This window comes from Aquarana catesbeiana, linkage group LG13 (assembly GCF_042186555.1).
Source record: "Aquarana catesbeiana isolate 2022-GZ linkage group LG13, ASM4218655v1, whole genome shotgun sequence".
Classification (NCBI taxonomy): domain Eukaryota; kingdom Metazoa; phylum Chordata; class Amphibia; order Anura; family Ranidae; genus Aquarana; species Aquarana catesbeiana.
Window position 1 is genome coordinate 126,254,970 of NC_133336.1, and position 19,740 is coordinate 126,274,709.

The window sequence follows — 19,740 nt, forward strand, 5'->3', positions numbered from 1 at the left end:
AACTGCTGGTGACGCTAATATAGTTCTGATCAGATCAGATATTGATCCGTTCAGACACTATACTACTAAGGGAGGCGTATGGTGCATGCGTGGGTGTTAGCGGTACTGGCACTGATCTGATGCTGCCTGGGGAAACGCAGACCCTATCTGATGCTAAAACCTTAGCATCAGATAGGGATAGGGGGTTAAACCTTTATTGGGTAAAATACGGCGGGTGCTCTGACGCTATAAAAATAAATCTAGCTAAACTGTGTCACCCGTGAGACTTATACTGTGATCACAGGTGACGGGGTAATCAAGGGGTTAAACCTTTATTGGGGGAGTTAGTGTCACTAATGACACTAGTACAGCGATCAAAAAAAAAATCTGATTGCTGTACTGGGTGACACAGTGACAGGTGGTGAAGGGGTTAATTGGGGGGGGGGGTGATCGGGGGGGTGAATGTGTGCCTACGTGACCAAAAAAATAATGAAATAATTAAATGAATGATGGCAATGAGTCCATATGTGATTGTAGTGAGAAAAAATATAAAATTCGAAAAGAATTTTATCAAAATAGTCCATCCAAAATGGTTAACTCATCCACGGTGACACAAAGCAGGAAAAACGTGAAAAAATAGGAATAGGAAATGTCTCCACCTCAGTACACACAGCAGCTTACCAGATCACTATGGTCCCTTACTACAGGGGACCACAGAGCGCAGATGGCTAATACCCCAGCCCGGGATCTCTGTGCAATACACTGGACTCCTTGGCCTCAGCAGTGGTAGTCCTCACACGAATCAGGCAAGGTTAATGGATCCCCATAAAACAATAAAGGCTCGCATAGTATAAAACCTTCACATTTATTTTACACTTCTAAAGACAAATGAACACTTACATTTGAGTAAAGTAAAAATAGCGTTCAAGGAATCGAGCCGGCCGGCTCTCAAACAGCAGCCCGTAACTTCCGGGAGTTTGCGTAACTTGCAGTGACGTCAGAATGTCACTCCTTCCTGCGCGTTTCGGCACACCATAGGATGTCACAGGGTACGGGCGGCGTCCTGACGCACCGCTTATATACAGAGAGCAAGTAACCAAGCCTTGGTCTGAGTCCCGGGACAACGTCGAACGGCGCCATCTTGGTTAATGGAAAAAATCAAATGTGTGTACTAAAATATCCACATAATGAGGGCAAATAGTAAACACTCATATAACAGACACAACAGAAAACTCATAACTAAGTATCCACGCACTGTCAGCTGACATAGATAACAAAAGGGCTGCCAGCCACTGAAAGTACAAACTTAATATATAAAGAATATTTTATTTAATTAACCACTTGCTTACTGGGCACTTAAACCCCCCTCCTGTCCAGACCAATTTTCAGCGCTGATGCACTTTGAATGACAATTGCGCGGTCATGCTACACTGTACCCAAATGAAATTTTTATCATTTTATTCCCACAAATAGAGCTTTCTTTTGGTGGTATTTGATCACGTCTGTGGTTTTTATTTTTTGTTAAAAAAATTTTAAAAGACCGAATTTTAATTTTTTTTATATTTTGTTATAAAATTTTGCAAACAGGTAATTTTTCTCCTTCATTGATGTACACTGATGGGCACTGATGGGTGGCAGTGATGGGCACTGATCGGTTACACTGATAAGCAGCACTGCTAGGTGGCACTGATTGGCACTGATAGGTGGCACTCATGGGCATTGATAGGTGGCACTGTGGGCACTGGCAGGTGGCACTGGCAGGGGGTATTGCTGGGCACAGATGAGGCATAATTGCCTCTTCCTCTTTGGGACCAATGTCCCTTGCAGATAAGCCAGTGATCTGCTTTTTTTTCTCCTCACCTTGTCAGCGCGAGGAGAAAAAAAAACGATTACTGAGCTTTTGTTTACATCATGTGATCAGCTGTCATTGGCTGACAGCTGATCACGTGGTAAGGGGCCGGGAACGGCCCCTTACTTGGATCTGTGATCACCCGAGTCTCAGTGACTCAGTGATCACAGCGCGCGTCCTGCAGGGGGCGCGCAGGGAGCGTGCTAAAGGGAGGCCGTCAAATTCAGGTCCGCGCTGTGGCCATCATTCGGCTATAGCGCGGACAGCAAGTGGTTAAAAAATCTTTTAGAATTGCTAGACCACATACAGACATTGATATGATCAACATCTAATCACCAACGGGCAGAATCATGCACAACCGCACAATAATGCGTCAGCACTGTAAACCGTAGCAGTCAAAATAGATTCAATACATGTAATTAACAAACTCAAACTAAGGCTGCTACTAGTGCGAGAGTCACACCATTGACCCCCGTCTATATAGAAGGTAGACACGGCCCCTATCTGCAGCCTAACTGGGCATGTGTATAAAAAAAGGAAATTATCCTTTATTTAATTGTAAAAATAAAAATAAAAAAAAGCAAAAAAAGATTAAAAAAAATTAGATAAAGAATTCAATCTTCTTTAACAAGATCGTACTCCACGGCTACCCGGGACTCAGATTGAATTAAAAAAATAAGATTTATGCATATCAAAAATAAATATAAACAATAATCAAAAATAATTGAAATTATGAAATATTAAAATCATATAAAAAAAAAAAAAAAAAAAAAAAAAAAACACAAAAAAAATTGTCAGTAGGAGTTGTCAATAAAAGAATTACCATCGACATCTATGTTTAAACCAAACGGGGTGTAGCATTTAATCTTATGCACCCATGACATTTCTAGTTTTAACTAAACAGCTACCCCTCCACTGGGGCCTATATTTATCAATGCCTAAAAATATAGTGTTAGATGGATCCCTATTATGTTTAGTAAGGTAGTGTTTTTACACTGTTTGGTGAAGCCCTTACGTATATTGTTTATATGCTCGTTTAAGCATACCTGCAATGGTCGCTTAGTCCGGCCTACATACTGCAGGCCACACAGGCACTGATGCATATAAACAACTCCAACCGCGGAGCAGGTAATAAATGGCTCAATGGAAAAGCTCCTAGAGGTATAACTCGAACTGAAACTCGTGGCCCTTCTGGTCCTACATCCATTTAGTGAACAGACCTGACACTTTCTGCATTGATAATACCCGGTAAGTTCAGAGAAAAAAGTGGGTTTTATACTTGGAGGATTCAAGATATTAGGAGCCAGTTTGTCCTTTAAAGAGGGGGCACCCCTGAAAACCACCTGGGGCTTATCAGGCAAAATCGACTTGTGTACCCGATCGTTTTTAAGGATATGCCAGTACTTCTTCATTATATGCTTAAAAATGGAGTGTTGACAAGAGAAATTGGTGATAAATGGATTACGAAATGCGTCATTATTACGGCCTCTAATGTTCTCTTTCAATAGATTGGTTCTATGAACACATTTGACCTGATCAAGAGTGTTAGTAAGGGACTCAAGGGCGTATCCTTTATCTACGAATCTTTGAGTTAGAACTTGAGCTTGTGCCAGAAAACACACTGTTCAGTGCAATTGCGCTTTAATCTCAAATATTGGCTCTTTGACTTTTTTACACAGATAGACGCCAAGAGGCACGATGACAGCTATCCTTTGGAATAAACAAATTTCTGTCAGTGGGTTTGAAATATGTAGATGTGACAAAACTGTCTCCACTGACAGAAATCGTAAGATCCAAAAAATTATTTTTTTTCCCGGCTGGCCTCATAATTAAGGTGTATCCCCATATTGTTGCTATTAAGGGAATGCATGAAATCTGAAAGATCAGTCTCACTGCCGTCCCACTGGAGGAGGATGTCATCTATGTAACGAGCCCACAAGGTCACCTCAGGTCTTGGCTGGGCATAGACGTCATCCTCCTCCCACTTGGCCATGAATAGGTTCGCCAAACTGGGGGCATATTTAGCCCATATAGCAACACCCCTATCCTGGCAAAAGAAATGACCATCAAACCAGAAGTTGTGGGTAGCTGCATACTCCAACAACAACATAATGAAATCAATCTGTTCTTGAGGTAAATTGGAAGCTCCGTCCAAGTAGACTGACACAGCATCTAAACCCAACTGGTGGGGAATCACAGTATAGAGGGAGATGACATCAGCAGTCACCAACCAAGTCCCCTCACGGGGCTTAAAATTAGAAAGAAGGTTGATGACATGCCGAGTGTTCTTCACATACGAGGGCATCATACGCACCAAGGGCTTCAAAAAGAACTCAATGTACTTTGCCCACCCAGGAGGTGATAGAATCTATCCCACTAACTGTGGGACATCCCGGGGGGCAAGTAACACTCTTATGCACCTTCGGTAAATTATAAATAATAGGGATCCTAGGTGCTTTAGGCCTCATGCACACAAGACGCCAGTGCAAACTCTGCTGAACACATGTTTTTAAAAGCTGAAACCGGCGTTTAGAAACGCCCGTTTTGCTGCTTTTGCATGCTGCGTTTAGCCGCGTTTGCGTCTAGAAGCGTCTGCAGAGCAGAAAAGCTAAGTTAGACTTACCGGTAACTCCTTTTCTGAGAGTCTTCCAGGACAGCCCATGAGACCTTGGGCTCCTCCTACCAGGACAGGAAACACGTCACCCCCACCAGATAAAAGGGCGGTCCTCCAGGCCCATGTCAGTATTCTCAAGAACCGTAGGACCCTGCAAAACATATGCATAATACACATAACTTCAGACAATACCGGGTGGGAATCCGGCTGTCCTGGAAGACTCTCAGAAAAGGAGTTACCGGTAAGTCTAACTCAGCTTTTCTCCAAGCGTCTTCCAGGACAGCCCATGGGACGAAGAGCCAGAACTTACCAGTCTAGGGAGGGACAACTGCCTGAAGGACCTTACGACCAAACGCCTGCTCCTGAGCTGATAGGAGATCCAGGCGATAATGTTTAATGAAGGTCGAGTAACTGGACCAAGTGGCAGCCCTGCAAATTTGTTCCGGTGAGGCACCAGCCCTCTCAGCCCAAGACGTAGACAAGGCTCTAGTTGAGTGCGCAGTAACAAAAGGTGTAGGGACCTCCCTAATTTTGTAAGCTTCCAAGATGGCTTGCTTTATCCATCTAGCCAATGTGGCTTTAGATGCACTATTCCCCTTGTGAACTCCAGAAAAGAGGACAAACAAGGCATCAGTTTTCCTAAAGGTCTTCGTGACCTCAAGATAGACCAAGAGAATCCTTCTTACATCTAGAAAACTAAATTTTCTTTCTAAGTCGCCCTGTGGCGAACTACAAAAGGTTGGCAATACAATGTTTTGAGATCGGTGGAATGTACTTGCCACCTTGGGCAAAAAACCTGGATCGGTTCGTAACACAACTCGATCCTCAAAAATCGTGAGGAAGGGCTCCCTAACTGATAGGGCCTGCAACTCACTTACCCTACGAGCTGAGGTAACAGCTATAAGGAACACAGTTTTTAATGTAAGTAATTTAACTGACATACTTTCCAGAGGTTCAAACGGAAATTCTACCAGAGTTTGAAGTACTAGGGACAGATCCCACGTTGGACAACTTCTCACTACTACTGGTCTGGCCCTAGAGATAGATTTGAAAAATCTGGCTATAGTGGGATTTTCCAGGAGAGAAAACTGGAGGAACACACTAATAGCTGCCGCCTGTACCTTTAAGGTACTAACAGAAAGACCTTTGTCGACACCCTCTTGGAAAACTTCCAAAATAGACGGAATATCATGAGTTAATCTATCATTTTCAGATAACCATGAGTTAAACCTTTTCCAAACTTTGGAATATATGGCTCTAGTAACTGGCTTCCTGCAATTAACGAGAGTCCTGACTACTTTGTCAGAGAACCCTTGGGCGCTCAGTATCTTTTCTTCAGATACCAGGCCGTCAAGTTTAAGGAAACCACCTGAGGGTGTGATACTGGACCCTGCAATAATAGGTCTTCCCTTTTCGGAAGACTCCACGGAGGCTCTGAAACCAGAGACTGTAGCAGGGAAAACCATGGCCTCTTGGGCCAAAACGGGGCAATTAGAATCAGATCTGTCTCTTCCAGCCGAAACTTCCGGAGGACTTCTGGAATCAGCCTGATTGGCGGAAAGGCATAACATAGGCCTGGAGGCCACGGGTTCGCCAGAGCATCGATCCCCAAGGCTTGGTCTGCCGGGTTCATGGAAAAGAATATCTCCGTCTTGCGGTTGTTTCGGTTTGCGAACAAATCCGCTACCGGATAACCCCATCTCTTGGTGAGGTCTGCAAAGACTTCGGGATGAAGGGACCAGTTGTCTCGGTCTATCCTGTGACGGCTGAGATAATCTGCCAGGCAATTGTTTTTCCCCTTCAGGTGTACAGCAGAAATGGAGGCTAGATTCCCCTCTGCCCATGAAAGGATCTCCTGGACAATGGACTGAAGCCTCCAGCTTCTCGTGCCTCCCTGCTTGTTGATATACGCGACTGTCGCTATATTGTCTGACAGGATTTGGAGGTTGTGACCCCTGATCTCCATCTGAAAAGACTGGAGGGCTCTCTGGACTGCAAGCAGCTCTCTTTGATTGGATGAGGCCCTTGCCTCCTCTGGGGACCACTCTCCTTGTGCTACTGCATTGCTGAGGTGGGCCCCCCATCCCCAGGAACTCGCATCCGTGGTAATCCTTCGGGAAATGGGAAAGGACCATGGGGAGACCTCCTGCTAGGTGCTGACCAGCTCTCCACCACCACAGGCTTCTTTTTATCCTGTCGGGAAGCCAGATCCTTGACTCCAGGGACCTTACGTCCCCGTCCCAGTTTCTTAAAAGAAACCTTTGTAACGGACGCTGACGGAGTCTCGCCCATGGTACTGCGGGAAAACATGAGGTCATAAGACCCACTGCCCTCGACACCTGTCTCAGAGAGACCGACTGGTTGGTGCCTGCTGCGGAGTGCTTACTGAAGCCTTCAGTGAAGACGGACTCTCTGCTGGAGTCTGGAGCTTGTCAATAAGCTTTCTAAAGGAACTGAAGGTGGACGCAAGCTCATCCCTAACAGAAGTAAGCATCTTCTGGCAAGAGGCAACCGGGTCATCCTTTACTAGGCCTTCTATACAGGTGCGACAAACTGCTTTGCTCCATGAGGAGCTCAATTTGTTTGCGCAAACCGCACATTTCCTTTTAAGTGGCTGCGCTTGGGCCTTGTCCTGAGTCTTGGTCTGCAAGACAAAATAAATGACCCACAATGTAATTAAAGCCACACAATCACTCCGTAACACCACGTGCAGGAGGGAGGAAATGTGTCCCCTTACACCCACTACTACAGAGGGGGGAGGGGGAGGGAACACTCACAGGTATAGTAAGGTGGTGACAGAACACCCCAGGCTTACCTGTGAGGTGCTGGTGTTGGGAACTGCATCCGCTGCCTGTGCAGGTACTGCAGGAAGATCCATTCTGCCCCTCTTGGTCATCCACAGCCTGGCTGCTTAACACCAAGAAACACCAGCAGCCAGCGTTCTCTGTTCGCGCCGTTTATGAAGACTGGAACCTCGTCTCCGGCGCCCGATGATGATGTCATATGCCCCGGAAGTAACCCTCTCCAGGCACTTCCTGTGGGCCAGCTTGGAGCGCAATAGCTCCGCCCCCTCGAACGCTGCGGCTTCCTCCATTCCTTGCTCAGATCAGCCAGGCTGTCGGCAGGAAAGGACAACCGAAGCTCAGCTGAGCTAGAGTGCAATGCACTGAGCTAGAGTGCAATGCACTGCGCTAGGGGCACGACCTCACACCGGTCCTGGCCCTCTCCAGGAACTGAGGACAGAGAACAGCAACACAGCCAACCTCCCCAGCGGTGTGCTGCCTCTGGCAGAGGAAGAGGTAAGTGATATGCCCCAGAAAAAAGGCCATACAAAGCCCCTGCTTATAAGGCCTATGGGAGCAGGTTCCATGAACATGTTACCCCCGTCCGGAGGAAACACAAATAACTGACATGGGCCTGGAGGACCGCCCTTTTATCTGGTGGGGGTGACATGTTTCCTGTCCTGGTAGGAGGAGCCCAAGGTCTCATGGGCTGTCCTGGAAGACGCTTGGAGAAAATTACATTTTGCGACCCAACTTTGGGGCCCCATATCTCGGGGCCACTTGGTGCTAGAAACCCCAAATTAGTGTGCTAACATAGTGGAACTAGCACTACTAGCACTACAACATATGCAAATTTGGGGTTCCTAGCATACGGGGCCCCAAAGTCGGGTCGCAAAATGTCAAGCACTTCTGCAGCAGAGAATGACATTTTGTGACTCGATTTTGAGGCCGCATATCTCGGGCCACTTAGGGCTAGGAACCCCAAATTTGGATATGTTATAGTGCTAGTCCAATTGTATTAGCACACCAAATATGGGGCTCCTAGCACCAAGTGTCCCCGAGATCTGGGGCCCCAAAATTGGGTCGCAAAATGTCAAGCACTTTTCTGCAGCAGAGAATGACATTTTGTGACCCGAATTTGGAGCCCCATATCTCGGGGCCACTTGGTACTAGGAACCCCAAATTTGGATACGTTATAGGGCTAGTCCAACCGTATTAGCACACCAAATATGGGGTTCCTAGCACCAAGTGTCCCCGAGATATGGGGCCCCAAAGTTGGGTTGTAAAAAACACTTATAAACGCAAACGCGGCTAAACGCGGTACCGGCGTTTAGCCATGTTTAGCAGCGTTTGGCGTCTGAAACGTGGAAAACTTTTGCGTCTGAACCCATTTTTTTGCTTCTGGAAAAATGAGGTTAAACGCAACTGCCTAAAAACGCCAAAAAACGAGACTGTGTACATGGACACATAGGATAACATTGAATGGGTTTAGGGGCAGTTGAAAAAAGTGTCCAACTGCCTCTGAACGCGAGTTTAACAGCGTCTCGTGTGCATGAGGCCTTAGGCAGCAGAAAAGCCCTTTCCTTCTTATTTAAAATGTTCATCTATATCTTTTTTATTTCTAACAAGTTTAACTTGCATTTCATCGAGGTCTTTGAAGGCCAGATCTCTAAAAACTCTCAATGAAGGAGATAGATGTCCCGGAGGGTTAAACAGTGAAGCATTAGAAAGGCCCGAATGAGAGAAGCCCTGAGATGCTGTCGAGAGATTAAAAGGATTTGAGGCTAAATATCTCTGGACATTCAATTTCCGAACATATTTATGAATGTCCATATATGTCTGAAACTTGCCAATATTGCGGGGAGGAGCAAATTTTAAACCCCTATCAAGAACTCTCATCTCAAGAGTCTGTCAGGGTTTGAGAACTCTGCCAGTGCCTACTACATCCTTTGTCTTTTTGGCCTGAGTGCGCCTCCCCCCCTCGAGTTCCTCTCTTAGTTCGACCACCCTTTTTGTTCCTTGGCTGGGCCTGGGAAAACCCCAATTTTGTTGTCCGTAGTTCTCCGCATGATTGGTCTCTCGGTAGTCACCATGGTTAAAACCATAGTATCCATCCAAAGTACCAGCACTATCTCCCACTTTAGGAGGTGGTTGGTATACACCTTCATTGGGGCCCCCGGTGTCTCTAAGAGGTAGGAAACTGTTCTGAGTATGAATATTATAATCAGACTCATAGTCTACATCACAGTGTACCACCTGATGGTAAAGTGGGGAGTGCTGGTACTTCGGATGGATACTATGGTTTTAACCATGGTGACTACCGAGAGACCAATCATGCCGATAACTACAAACAGCAAAATTGGGTTTTTCCCAGGCCCAGCCAAGGAACAAAAAGGGTGGTCGAGAGGAACTCGAGGTGGGAGGCACACTCAGTCCAAAAAGACAAAGGATGTAGTAGGCACCGGCATCTTTAATTTGAGTTCTCAAACCCTGACAGACTCTTGAGATGAGAGTTCTTGATAGGGGTTTAAAATTTGCTCGGCCCTGCAATATTAGAAAGTTCCAGACATATATGGACATTCAAAAATATGTTCGGAATTTTAATGTCCAGAGATATTTAGCCTCAAATCATTTTAATCTCTCAAGGACAGCATCTCAGGGCTTCTCTCATTCGGGCCTCAGGGCTTCTCTCATTCGGGACATCCATCTCCTTCATTGAGAGTTTTTAGAGATCTGGCCCTCAAAGACCTTGATGAAATGCAAGTTAAACTTGTTAGAAATAAAAAAGATATAGATCTGGGTATTGACTCTCTCTGTGCCAATAAAAATGTGGTTATCCGCCCTGTGGCTAAAGGGGGAGGTATAGTCATCTTGAATAAAGATGACTATATGCAAGAAATGTACCATATTTTGGGAGATGACGCCACTTATACCCCTTTGCCGTCCAATCCCAGTGAGAGATATAGGAGTGCATTGGAGTAAATTTTCACTAGGGGTTTTAAATTGAACATTTTAAATAAGAAGGAAAGGGCTTTTCTGGTGCCTAAAACACCTAGGATCCCTATTATTTATTATTTGCCGAAGGTGCATAAGAGTCTTACTTGCTCCCTGGGACATCCCCTAGTTAGTGGGATAGATTCTATCACCTCCTGGGTGGGCAAGTACGTTGACTTCTTTTTGCAGCCCTTGGTGCGTATGATGCCCTCGTACATGAAGGACACTCGGCATGTAATCAACCTTCTTTCTAATTTTAAGCCCCGTGAGAGATCTGGTTGGTGACTGCTGATGTCACCTCACTCTATACTATGATTCCCCACCAGTTGGGTTTAGATGCTGTGTCATTCTACTTGGATGGAGCTTCCAATTTACCTCAAGAACAGATTGATTTCATTATGTTGTTGGAGTATGCAGCTACCCACAACTTCTCGTTTGATGGTCATTTCGTTTGGTGAACCTATTCATGGCCAAATGGGAGGAGGATGTCTATGCCCAGCCAAGACCTGAGGTGACCTTGTGGGCTCATTACATAGACGACATCCTCCTCCTGTTGGACGGCAGTGAGACTGATCTCTCGGATTTCATGCATTCCCCTAATACCAACAATAGGGGGATAACACCTTAATTATGTGGCCATCTAAGGAAAAATAATTTTTTTGGCTCTTACTATTTCTGTCAGTGGAGACAGTTTTGTCACATCTACATATTTCAAACCCACTGACAGAAATTTGCTTATTCCAAAGGATAGCTGTCACTGTGCCTCTTGGCTTAGATCTGTGCCAAAGAGCCAATATTTGAAATTAAAGCGCAATTGCACTGAACAGTGTTTTTCTGGCACAAGTTCAAGTTCTAACTCAGATTCATAGATAAAGAATATGCCCTTGAGTCCCTTACTAACAGCCTCAATGAGGTCAAATGTGTTGATAGAACCAATCTGTTGAAAGAGAGCATTAGAGGCCATGATAATGATGCATTTCGTAATCCATTTATCACCAATTTCTCTTGTCAACACTCCAGTGTTAAGCACATAATGAAGAAACACTGGCATATCCTTAAAACCGATCGGGTACTCAAGTGGATTTTGCCTGATAAGCCCCAGGTGGTTTTCAGGGATGCCCCCTCTTTAAAGGACAAACTGGCTCCTCATATCTTGAATCCTCCAAGTATAAAACCCACTTTTTTTTCTAAACTTACCGGGTATTATCAATGCAGAAAGTGTCAGGTCTGTTCACTAAATGGATGTAGGACCAGAAGGACCATGAGTTTCAGTTCAAGTTGTACCTCTAGGAGCTTTTACATTGAGCCATTTATTACCTGCTTCACAGTTGGAGTTGTTTATATGCTTCAGTGCCCGTGTGGCCTGCAGTATGTAGGCCAGACTAAGCGACCATTGCAGGTACGCTTAAACGAGCATATAAACAAAATACATAAGGGCTTCACCAAATATTCAGTGTCAAAATACTACCTTACTGCACATAATAGGGATCCATCTAACACTATATTTTTAGGCATTGATAAATATAGGCCCCAGTGGAGGGGTAGAGTTTAGTTAGGAGCAACTCTAGAGATGCCATGGGTGCATAAGATTAAATGCTACACCCCTTTTGGTTTAAACATAGATGTCTAAGTTAATTCTTTTATTGACAACTCCTAGTGACCATTTTTTTTTTTGTGTTTTTTGTATAAGATTTTTTTATATGATTTTAATATTTCATAATTTCAATTATTTTTGATTATGGTTTATATTTATTTTTGATATGCATATATCTTATTTTGTGAATTCGATCTGAGTCCTGGCTAGCTGCGGAGTACGATCTTGTGGATCCGACTTTGCCTTGCGACTTGAAGTCCAATATGCGTTCGACTTCAATGAACGGGGATCCGACAATAAAGGCACTTTGTGTCTGGTATGAATCTTTAGGGGGAACTCCACATCAAATTTGTATGAGTTCCCCCTCCAAGGGCATACCAGGCCCTTCGGTCTGGTATGGATTTTAAGGGGAACCCTCTACGCCAAAAAAAAGGTGTGGGGTCCCCCCAAAATCCATACCAGACACTTATCCGAGCACGTAGCCTGGCAGGTCAGGAAAGGGGATGGGGACGAGCGAGTGTCCCCCCCCGAACCGTACCAGACCACATGCCCTCAACATTGGGGGGGGGTGGGTGCTTTGGGGCAGGGGGCCTTGCACTCCCCACCCCAAAGCACCTTGTCCCCATGTTGATGATGACAAGGGCCTCTTCCCGACAACCCTGGCCGTTGGTTATCGGGGTCTGCGGGCAGGGAGCTTATAGGAATCTCCCCAGGTTCCGGCCCCCACCTTATGTGAATGAGTATGGGATACATTGTACCCCTACCCATTCACCTAAAAAAATTGTCAAAAATAAAACACATTACACGTTTTTAGAGTAAGTTATTAAGGCAGCTTTAAATTTCTTCTCCCATCTCCGGCTCTTCTGCCTCCTCTGCTGACGTCTTCTGCCTCTGCCGGTTCTTCTCCCCTCATGCTCCGCTAATGTCTTCTAGCCCTCTCCAGTTCTTCTCCCTCTGTCCGCTGTCTTCTGCTGGATTTTCTCCGCTGTCTTCTCGCTCTTTTGCCGGGTCCTCTCCGCTGTCTTCTCCCCCTGTTCTTCTTCCGATGTTGACTCGACAATCTCTCCCACTCTAATGCGGGGTGTGCGGTGTGCCACTACTTATATTGGCATGGGGCGGGGTCACCAGGTGAGGTCACTGCCCGCGGCATGATGGGGCGGTGACATCATAACGGGCGGGGCCATTCACCAAGCGAAGCAGGGCTTGTTCATGTGCAGTGTGAAGCTGCAAGCCGTGACAGCCGGTTTCCTACAGTAAACATGCTGGCGCCTGGACCTGAAGAGGGCCAAACAGCCTGCTCGGGTGATGATGGCGCTGGATCCCTGGACATGCAAGTGTCATATTAATCAAATACTGTAGCTGCTGACTTAATTTATTTTTTTTGTTTCAGACCGAAGAACCGCTTTAAAGACCCCGAAAGTACATAAAAATGGCTTTTGGTCTGCCAGTAATGCACGTAGCTCCTAAGTCCTATTGTAGGCTGGCAACACACAGTAGTTTTGTGGGCTGAATGTTCTCAGTGACAAATGAACACAAAAGCAATCGGTACCTATCACACGGTGTTCATTCAAGAAAATGACTCCCTCCTCCATCCTGAAACCAATCTCCCGCCCCCAGCAGCAGCTGGTAGGAGAGGAGGGGAGGAGAAAGAAAGCAAGCACTGCAGGGAAGGGCACCAGGGGTACATGAGGTCACGCATTTGTGTATAGTATTCCTCTGTGGCTCCCCTGCAACACCTAATGCTGGTGAGAGAGGGCAGACGAGAAGAAGCCAGCAGTTGCAGGGAAGCAACAGTGTATCAGTGTTGCCGGTGGTATTGGTGCTGGGGGGCATTAGGGAGAATCAGAGCTGCAGGGATCAGTGCGGCGGGGGTAATCAGCACGGTGGTAGAGGGGGTAATTTTAGCCATGGCAGGGTAAGTGGAGAGGGGAAAGCAGGAGAAATTTCATAGAGAAATTTCAGAAGCAGCAGCAGGTGGGTCAACAGCTCTGATCAGTGGACTGTTAGCCATTATTCAGAGCAATTAATTTGCTCAGCAGTCTGCTGAACAGTTTTGTTATAGGCCCATGGTCACCATGACCATGAGCTTATAGCAGAAGGGGGAATGCCAGGTCTGTACAGCGTAGAGACCTGGCCAGCTAGAAGTGGTAACCTATCAGCAAAAGGGTGAAACAAACAGTCTTCTACATACGCTGGTCATATATGGTTATAATATAGATTTTCCTTTGAACGCTCATAGAAACATTATTATTCAGAAGATTCTTTATGCTATCAAGTCAACTGATTTCATTTGAAATTTGACCTGCTATTGGAATGGAATCCTAGACTTGACAAACCGGTTTCATTACAACATGTATGATTTTTTCCAGATGCAAACCACCTTCACAGTTAGAAATTTGTTTGTTCAAATAAAAAAATAAAAAACATCCTGCTCTTTCAAATTTTCTCATCACTACAGACAACAATCATCGATTTGACGCCACTAAACATTAGAAAATTGAATTAACATCCAAAAATGAAAGATTTCAAAGGGAATTCTACTGGTGTATGACCAGCTTTAGTCCAACGATCTCTTCCACATCAATGTAACTTCCAGCAGTTACAGTATAAAGCGATGTTTATTGAGCTTTAACACAGGCTATGCTTGGGATTAGCAGACAAGTCAGCAAGCATTATTTGTGCCAGCTTTGCAATTCAGTGTGCTAACTACTGCAAAGCCACTTGTTCACCGCTATTGTGTGAGGTTCTTGCCAACTGACATAGCATTCTTTTTGTCCAATGTTTCTGACCATAAAAGGAAACAGTGCAGCTCTGACTTTTACACTGTAATTTGACATTCATCATGAGAAAATAGAACAGGCAAAAATAAATAGAACAGCGAGCACAGCACACTATGTAGTGCTTGTGCTTCTCTTTAAATTGTAAACGGCCCACCCAAAACTGGTATTTATTATAGACAGAGTTTTACCTCCTTAGAGCCCATTCACACAGGGGCAACACGACTTCCAGCGCGACTTTGGGAGGCAACTTGGACACGACTTGAGTATGAATCACAGCACGACTTGGGGCAACTTACAACACAACTTGAAGTCGCCTCCAGGACAGGGAACTTTACAAGTGGCCAATCAGAGCTTATCAGCTGTGTGTGAGAAGGAGGGGGCTGGCTGTTTAGTGGAGGAAATTACTTTCTGTTTCCTTTCTGCTTCCTGTAAAGTTGCCTCAGTATGAACAGTGATCAGACTTGGAGGCAACTTCCATTGAAATCAATGGGTACAAGTTGCCTTCAAGTCGGATTGAAGTAGTACAGGAACCTTTTCTGAAGTCGGAGCGACTGCAGTAGTGTGCATTAAGATGGATCCATTCACTTACATTGATTTTTTCATGTAGCGCGACTTGAGGCGACTAGGGGCGACTTGAAGTCGGATCCAAAGTTGCCCCTGTGTGAATGGGCTCTCGGTGATCTCTAAGTTGTGTTTTCAGGTCTGCACACCTGCCCTAGTAATAATCAGGACTTCCTTCTACACAGAGAATACACCAGGAGTAGAATCGCCTATTTTGTGATTTAGGACTCCAAAGCATGGCTAGGTACAAGAACATTTTACAACTGAAGTCTTCAAAAGATGTAAAAGGCAAATCAAGTATGGGGTTCCGTTATTGACTGAAAATTCACTTTTGGGTGGAATAACCCTTTAAGTGTTAAATGATTCACATGACCATAAAGCAGAGCATAATATACAACACTGGTTTCATCATCTAAAAGAAATCCTGAATGAGCAATTTCTGAGGATGAGTATCTGCGGCTATTAAGCCAAGAATGATTGATGCATCAAGTTATACATTCTGAAACTCAAGATTTTTCCTTCCAGCCAAAAGAATCATCTACATATCCATATCCAGCCAAAGAAGGTTTGATAATACAACTCCTAGATTCATCCTCAGTCAGTCAATTTAGGTTTGCCATCATCTTCAGGATATGAATGGAAATGTTTCCTAAATATTACTGCAAGATAATTTTTCATAGCAATATAATATTTTGTAAAGCTGACTACATTTAAACAGTTTTGATGCCACTCTTAGGAGGACTGGACACCGTTCGCACGCCAAGCATGCCAGGTTCATGATCACACTATAAACAGGAATTTTAAAGGGTCTATACCCCAAGTACAGGGATATTGAATTAAAAATCAATTCAATTCATGGAGGTCCGAATCACATGTTTGTGCAATGACTCAGATCCTGCCCATTACAGCCCCATCATTTTAGATCTGTGTCCTCAGTTCCACCCAGAGTACTGCCCCCCTTTATTTCCCCCCCCCCCCAGCACGTGTCCCCTTTACATCCCCCCCCACCACATAATTCCCCTTTACATCACATCTCCCTTCTCCGCCAGCACTTGCCCCCCTTCACATCACCCCCCCACAAAACTTGCCCGCCTTTAAATCTCCCCCCTTCACATTTTTCCTACATCCCTTTACATCTACCCCCTCCACAGCACTTGTCCCCCTTCAGATCATTCTCCCCCCACAGCACTGCTCCCCTTTCACATCACTCTCCCCCCACAGCACTGCTCCCCTTTCACACACCACCCCCTCCCACAATAATAAGCTCTGCCCCTTCACATTTGCCCCCTCTTCAACCCCCCACCACCAGCATCTTATCACCTGCTAGTTATTCTGGAAAGTTAACTTGTGCAGTTCCTGCTCCCGCCCTCTATCCAGTGCGGCTGTGCCACCACTCTCTGTTCATTGCTATCTTGCCTCCTGCTCTGCCTTGAGAATGACAGCAGTAGAGACTGGGAGAAAGAAGCAGCTCCTCAATGGCACAACTGTAGGTCCAAATGGGACACAGTCTGCCATTTAGTGATGCCTGCCCAAGTAGAAGATTTAAATTCTCTAAAAACTGTGTATCAGGCACTTGGCATTTTTTCATAAAATCCTGCTTTTATCTCATAAAATCCTGCTTTTATCTTATCACCCTTTTGTTCATTTCAGTACTGCTGCTATCCACCAGCCCCTTCAGCCACTTCCGGTCTACATACACATCATTGCTTAGGACCAGATTCCTGATGACGACAATACCTCTACAACATGCGATCAAATGACAGCTTGTACACCCACCTGAGTGCAGTTGATAGGGTGAAAAAACATTACAATTAGGAGAAAGCAGTCACCCCATAACAGGGGTTTGAACATAGACCTTCATGTGGGATTACATTTTTTTTCCTTTCTTATTGAAAGTGGTATATTTGAAAATACTAAAACCGTTTTTGAAATCACATTGACTAAAACTTTTTTGAGATATTAGTGACTGGCTTGAGACCTACTTTAAGCTGTTGCTCATTATGTTTCTTAGAGTGGTGGTTAACCCACTAAGTAAAATTTACACCATCCTCACTGTTTATTAATGTAATCTGCTCCTGTGTCTGTGCCTTATATAAAAAAAAAAATGTTATTTACCTGTTTTCAGACCACTGATTGGCGGTCACATGACCCGCCAGCTCTCTCCTCTCTCCACCAGACAGCTGGAGCGGACGGGGCAGAGGATCCCTCAGTGACGTCAATCAGGAGGAGAGAGGCAGCGGGTCACGTGAGCACCAAACGGTGCTCCGGAAACAGACATATAGATGCATTTTTTTTAATGAGGCAGCAGATTACATTAATAAACAGAGAGAATGGTGTAAAAATTGAACAGTAATTTCAGCAGCAGGAGGGGGCGGGCATGGACACGCAGCTGACAGGTGGGGGAGGGGGGTAGAGGAGGACACAGGACAGCAGAGAGGAGAGAGCAGGTGGCAGAGGCACGTAAACTGACCATGGTGTCAGGGCTCAGCAGCCGTGATAAACCGTGGTCAATTTACAAAGGGGAGGGTAGAACAAGGCAGGATCAGCCAGGTATTTCAGGTGATACAGGGGGCCAAATGACGCAGCACAAGCACTGTGCTACTGTGCTGTATAACATGCTGTAAAGGAACAGGATCTTTTTTTTCTAGGTTAACACTTTAAGTGGCTACCTAAACTCCTTCTGTCTTTGCTTCTTTTGTGTTTTGTTTTGTTTTATCAACTTGTGTAAAGGATTTGCAGCACTGGAAGTCAGATGTGCTTACAAAGATCATGCTGACAGAAGGAGAGGAGAATAGGATGACCTTATCAGTATTCTACAATTACAGGTTGGGCAGAAGGAAGTTAATCAGCCTATATTTTATAACTGTAGAAGTGGAAAGTCAGGTCATCAGCCAGGCTATGCAGTCCAGCAGTGCTGTATAAACCTCGGGACTGCCTGCAAAAAAATACAAATCATTTGGCAAATAGTACAACTACCAAATATGCACTGCAACTGTGTATTCATCTGTTTGCCTTGAGTTCAGCTTTAATGAGGATTTCATGGTTTTATCTGGTTGCTTTGGATTACTGTGAAAATATGCTATTTGGCATTACTCCTTTCCAAAAATAAAGGGAACAACTGATAATTCTCAGAACCCACAGTTTACTTCCTGTTAGAGGTGCAACCTACTGTATTAATGCAACATATCAAAAATTAAAAAGTAGAAAGTAGCACAGAAAGGCCAACTGACTGGTTACAGGGCAGAAACTGGAATGCAGAACTAGAGAAGATCCAAAAACAATAGCTATTTGCAAAGCATACATTTGTATCCTCTATGCCATCATCTTTCCTATCTCAAATTGCATGATTTATTAGGCTTCATGCATGTTTTTGCCATCACTCCTAAACACCTTTCCTCCTGGCAGCAGTGTTTTGGCAGAAAAAAAAAAGAAAGTGCGACGCTTGTAAATGCATGTAAAGTGTTTAGGTGCATCAAGCACAGGGTTTAACTTATCTTATTGGCCAGAATATTAATTCATTCTAGCCAATGAAATGAATTAACACTCAAGCCCTAAACATACTTTTAGGCATGTTAACACATTTACATACATCAAGCGCTTTTTCTGCCAAAATGCTGCTGCTCCTGGATGCACTGGCAGCAGGTTTTTTTTCTGCCTCTAAACATCTATGTGTGCATGGCCACATAGGCTAACATGCAGAGATGATTAGAGGCAGAAAAAAAATGCCAGACGCTCCTACGAGCGGCGCCAAAACCATCCAGTGTGCATGAGGCCTTAAAGACAGAAAACAGTATGTTGAGTAAAAAAAAATAAATACCTACCCGTTCCATGGAAATAGCAATCTCCCTACGATGGCCCCTGCCATAAGAAAACAGATAGTCCACTTCTTCCATTGTTAACTTAGGCACATTACTGATCCCCAAATAACAGTCTTGGTCATTATTCTTACTGGCCACACTCTTGCCCTGTAGAAAAAAATAGCCATTGAAGTAATGTAACTGTGTAAAAAAGGTATTGCCCAGCTCCAGTCAAAATATTTTTTCCTTTAGTTTGGAAAACACTGTTCAATGACCGTTTTGAAAATTTTAATTGAACAGTATTTTCCTGTAACACCTAAAACCAATCTCTCAAACTGATCAGTTTTGGGCTCATCTTTTATATTCTTGTTGTGTCCCATGGGCCATGCATACTATAGTAAAATCCTCACTAAAGTGGAGACAAACTCGCACTTTCAGGGAACAAGTGTGTGGAAATCTAAATGAAAAGTTATAAAAGTTATAAATATTTTTTTTTTTTTTTTAACTCATGGATTTGTACCATTATTGGGAGCAGACACAGGCCAGTGATGGGCTTACGGGTCATGATGCCTGTGGGAACTACAATATGTGCAGACTGCAGAACAGTTGGCAAGGGCACTACTAGGGGATCTACATAGATGGGCTACAAAGGTTATAGCTTTACATGAAGATCACTACCTAACCTCAGTGTTATATCTTACTTTTTTACTAGCTAAGGAGTGGTACATTTTGTTTCCTTTTCTCCAGGCAAATGGAGATAGGTGTTTTAATAGTCTTTTATTGGATAGC

At 44.5% G+C, this 19,740-nt stretch overlaps 1 protein-coding gene across 8 annotated transcripts in view; it reads right to left on the reverse strand.

The window, feature by feature from the left end:
• Positions 1–19,740, reverse strand: part of CCDC9B (coiled-coil domain containing 9B) — a 398,828-nt gene that overhangs the window by 331,175 nt on the left and 47,913 nt on the right. For 7 of the 8 annotated variants that reach the window (XR_012237175.1, XM_073610484.1, XM_073610485.1 and 4 more), the window contains one exon: positions 18,976–19,119. The exons of the other annotated variant lie outside the window; for it this stretch is intronic. Coding sequence is in view for 6 of the 7 variants with exons in the window: in XM_073610484.1 (XP_073466585.1) it covers positions 18,976–19,119 (144 nt within the window). In the remaining variant the exon portion in view is untranslated. The remainder of the gene's footprint in view (positions 1–18,975; positions 19,120–19,740) is intronic. 8 annotated transcript variants of the gene reach the window in all.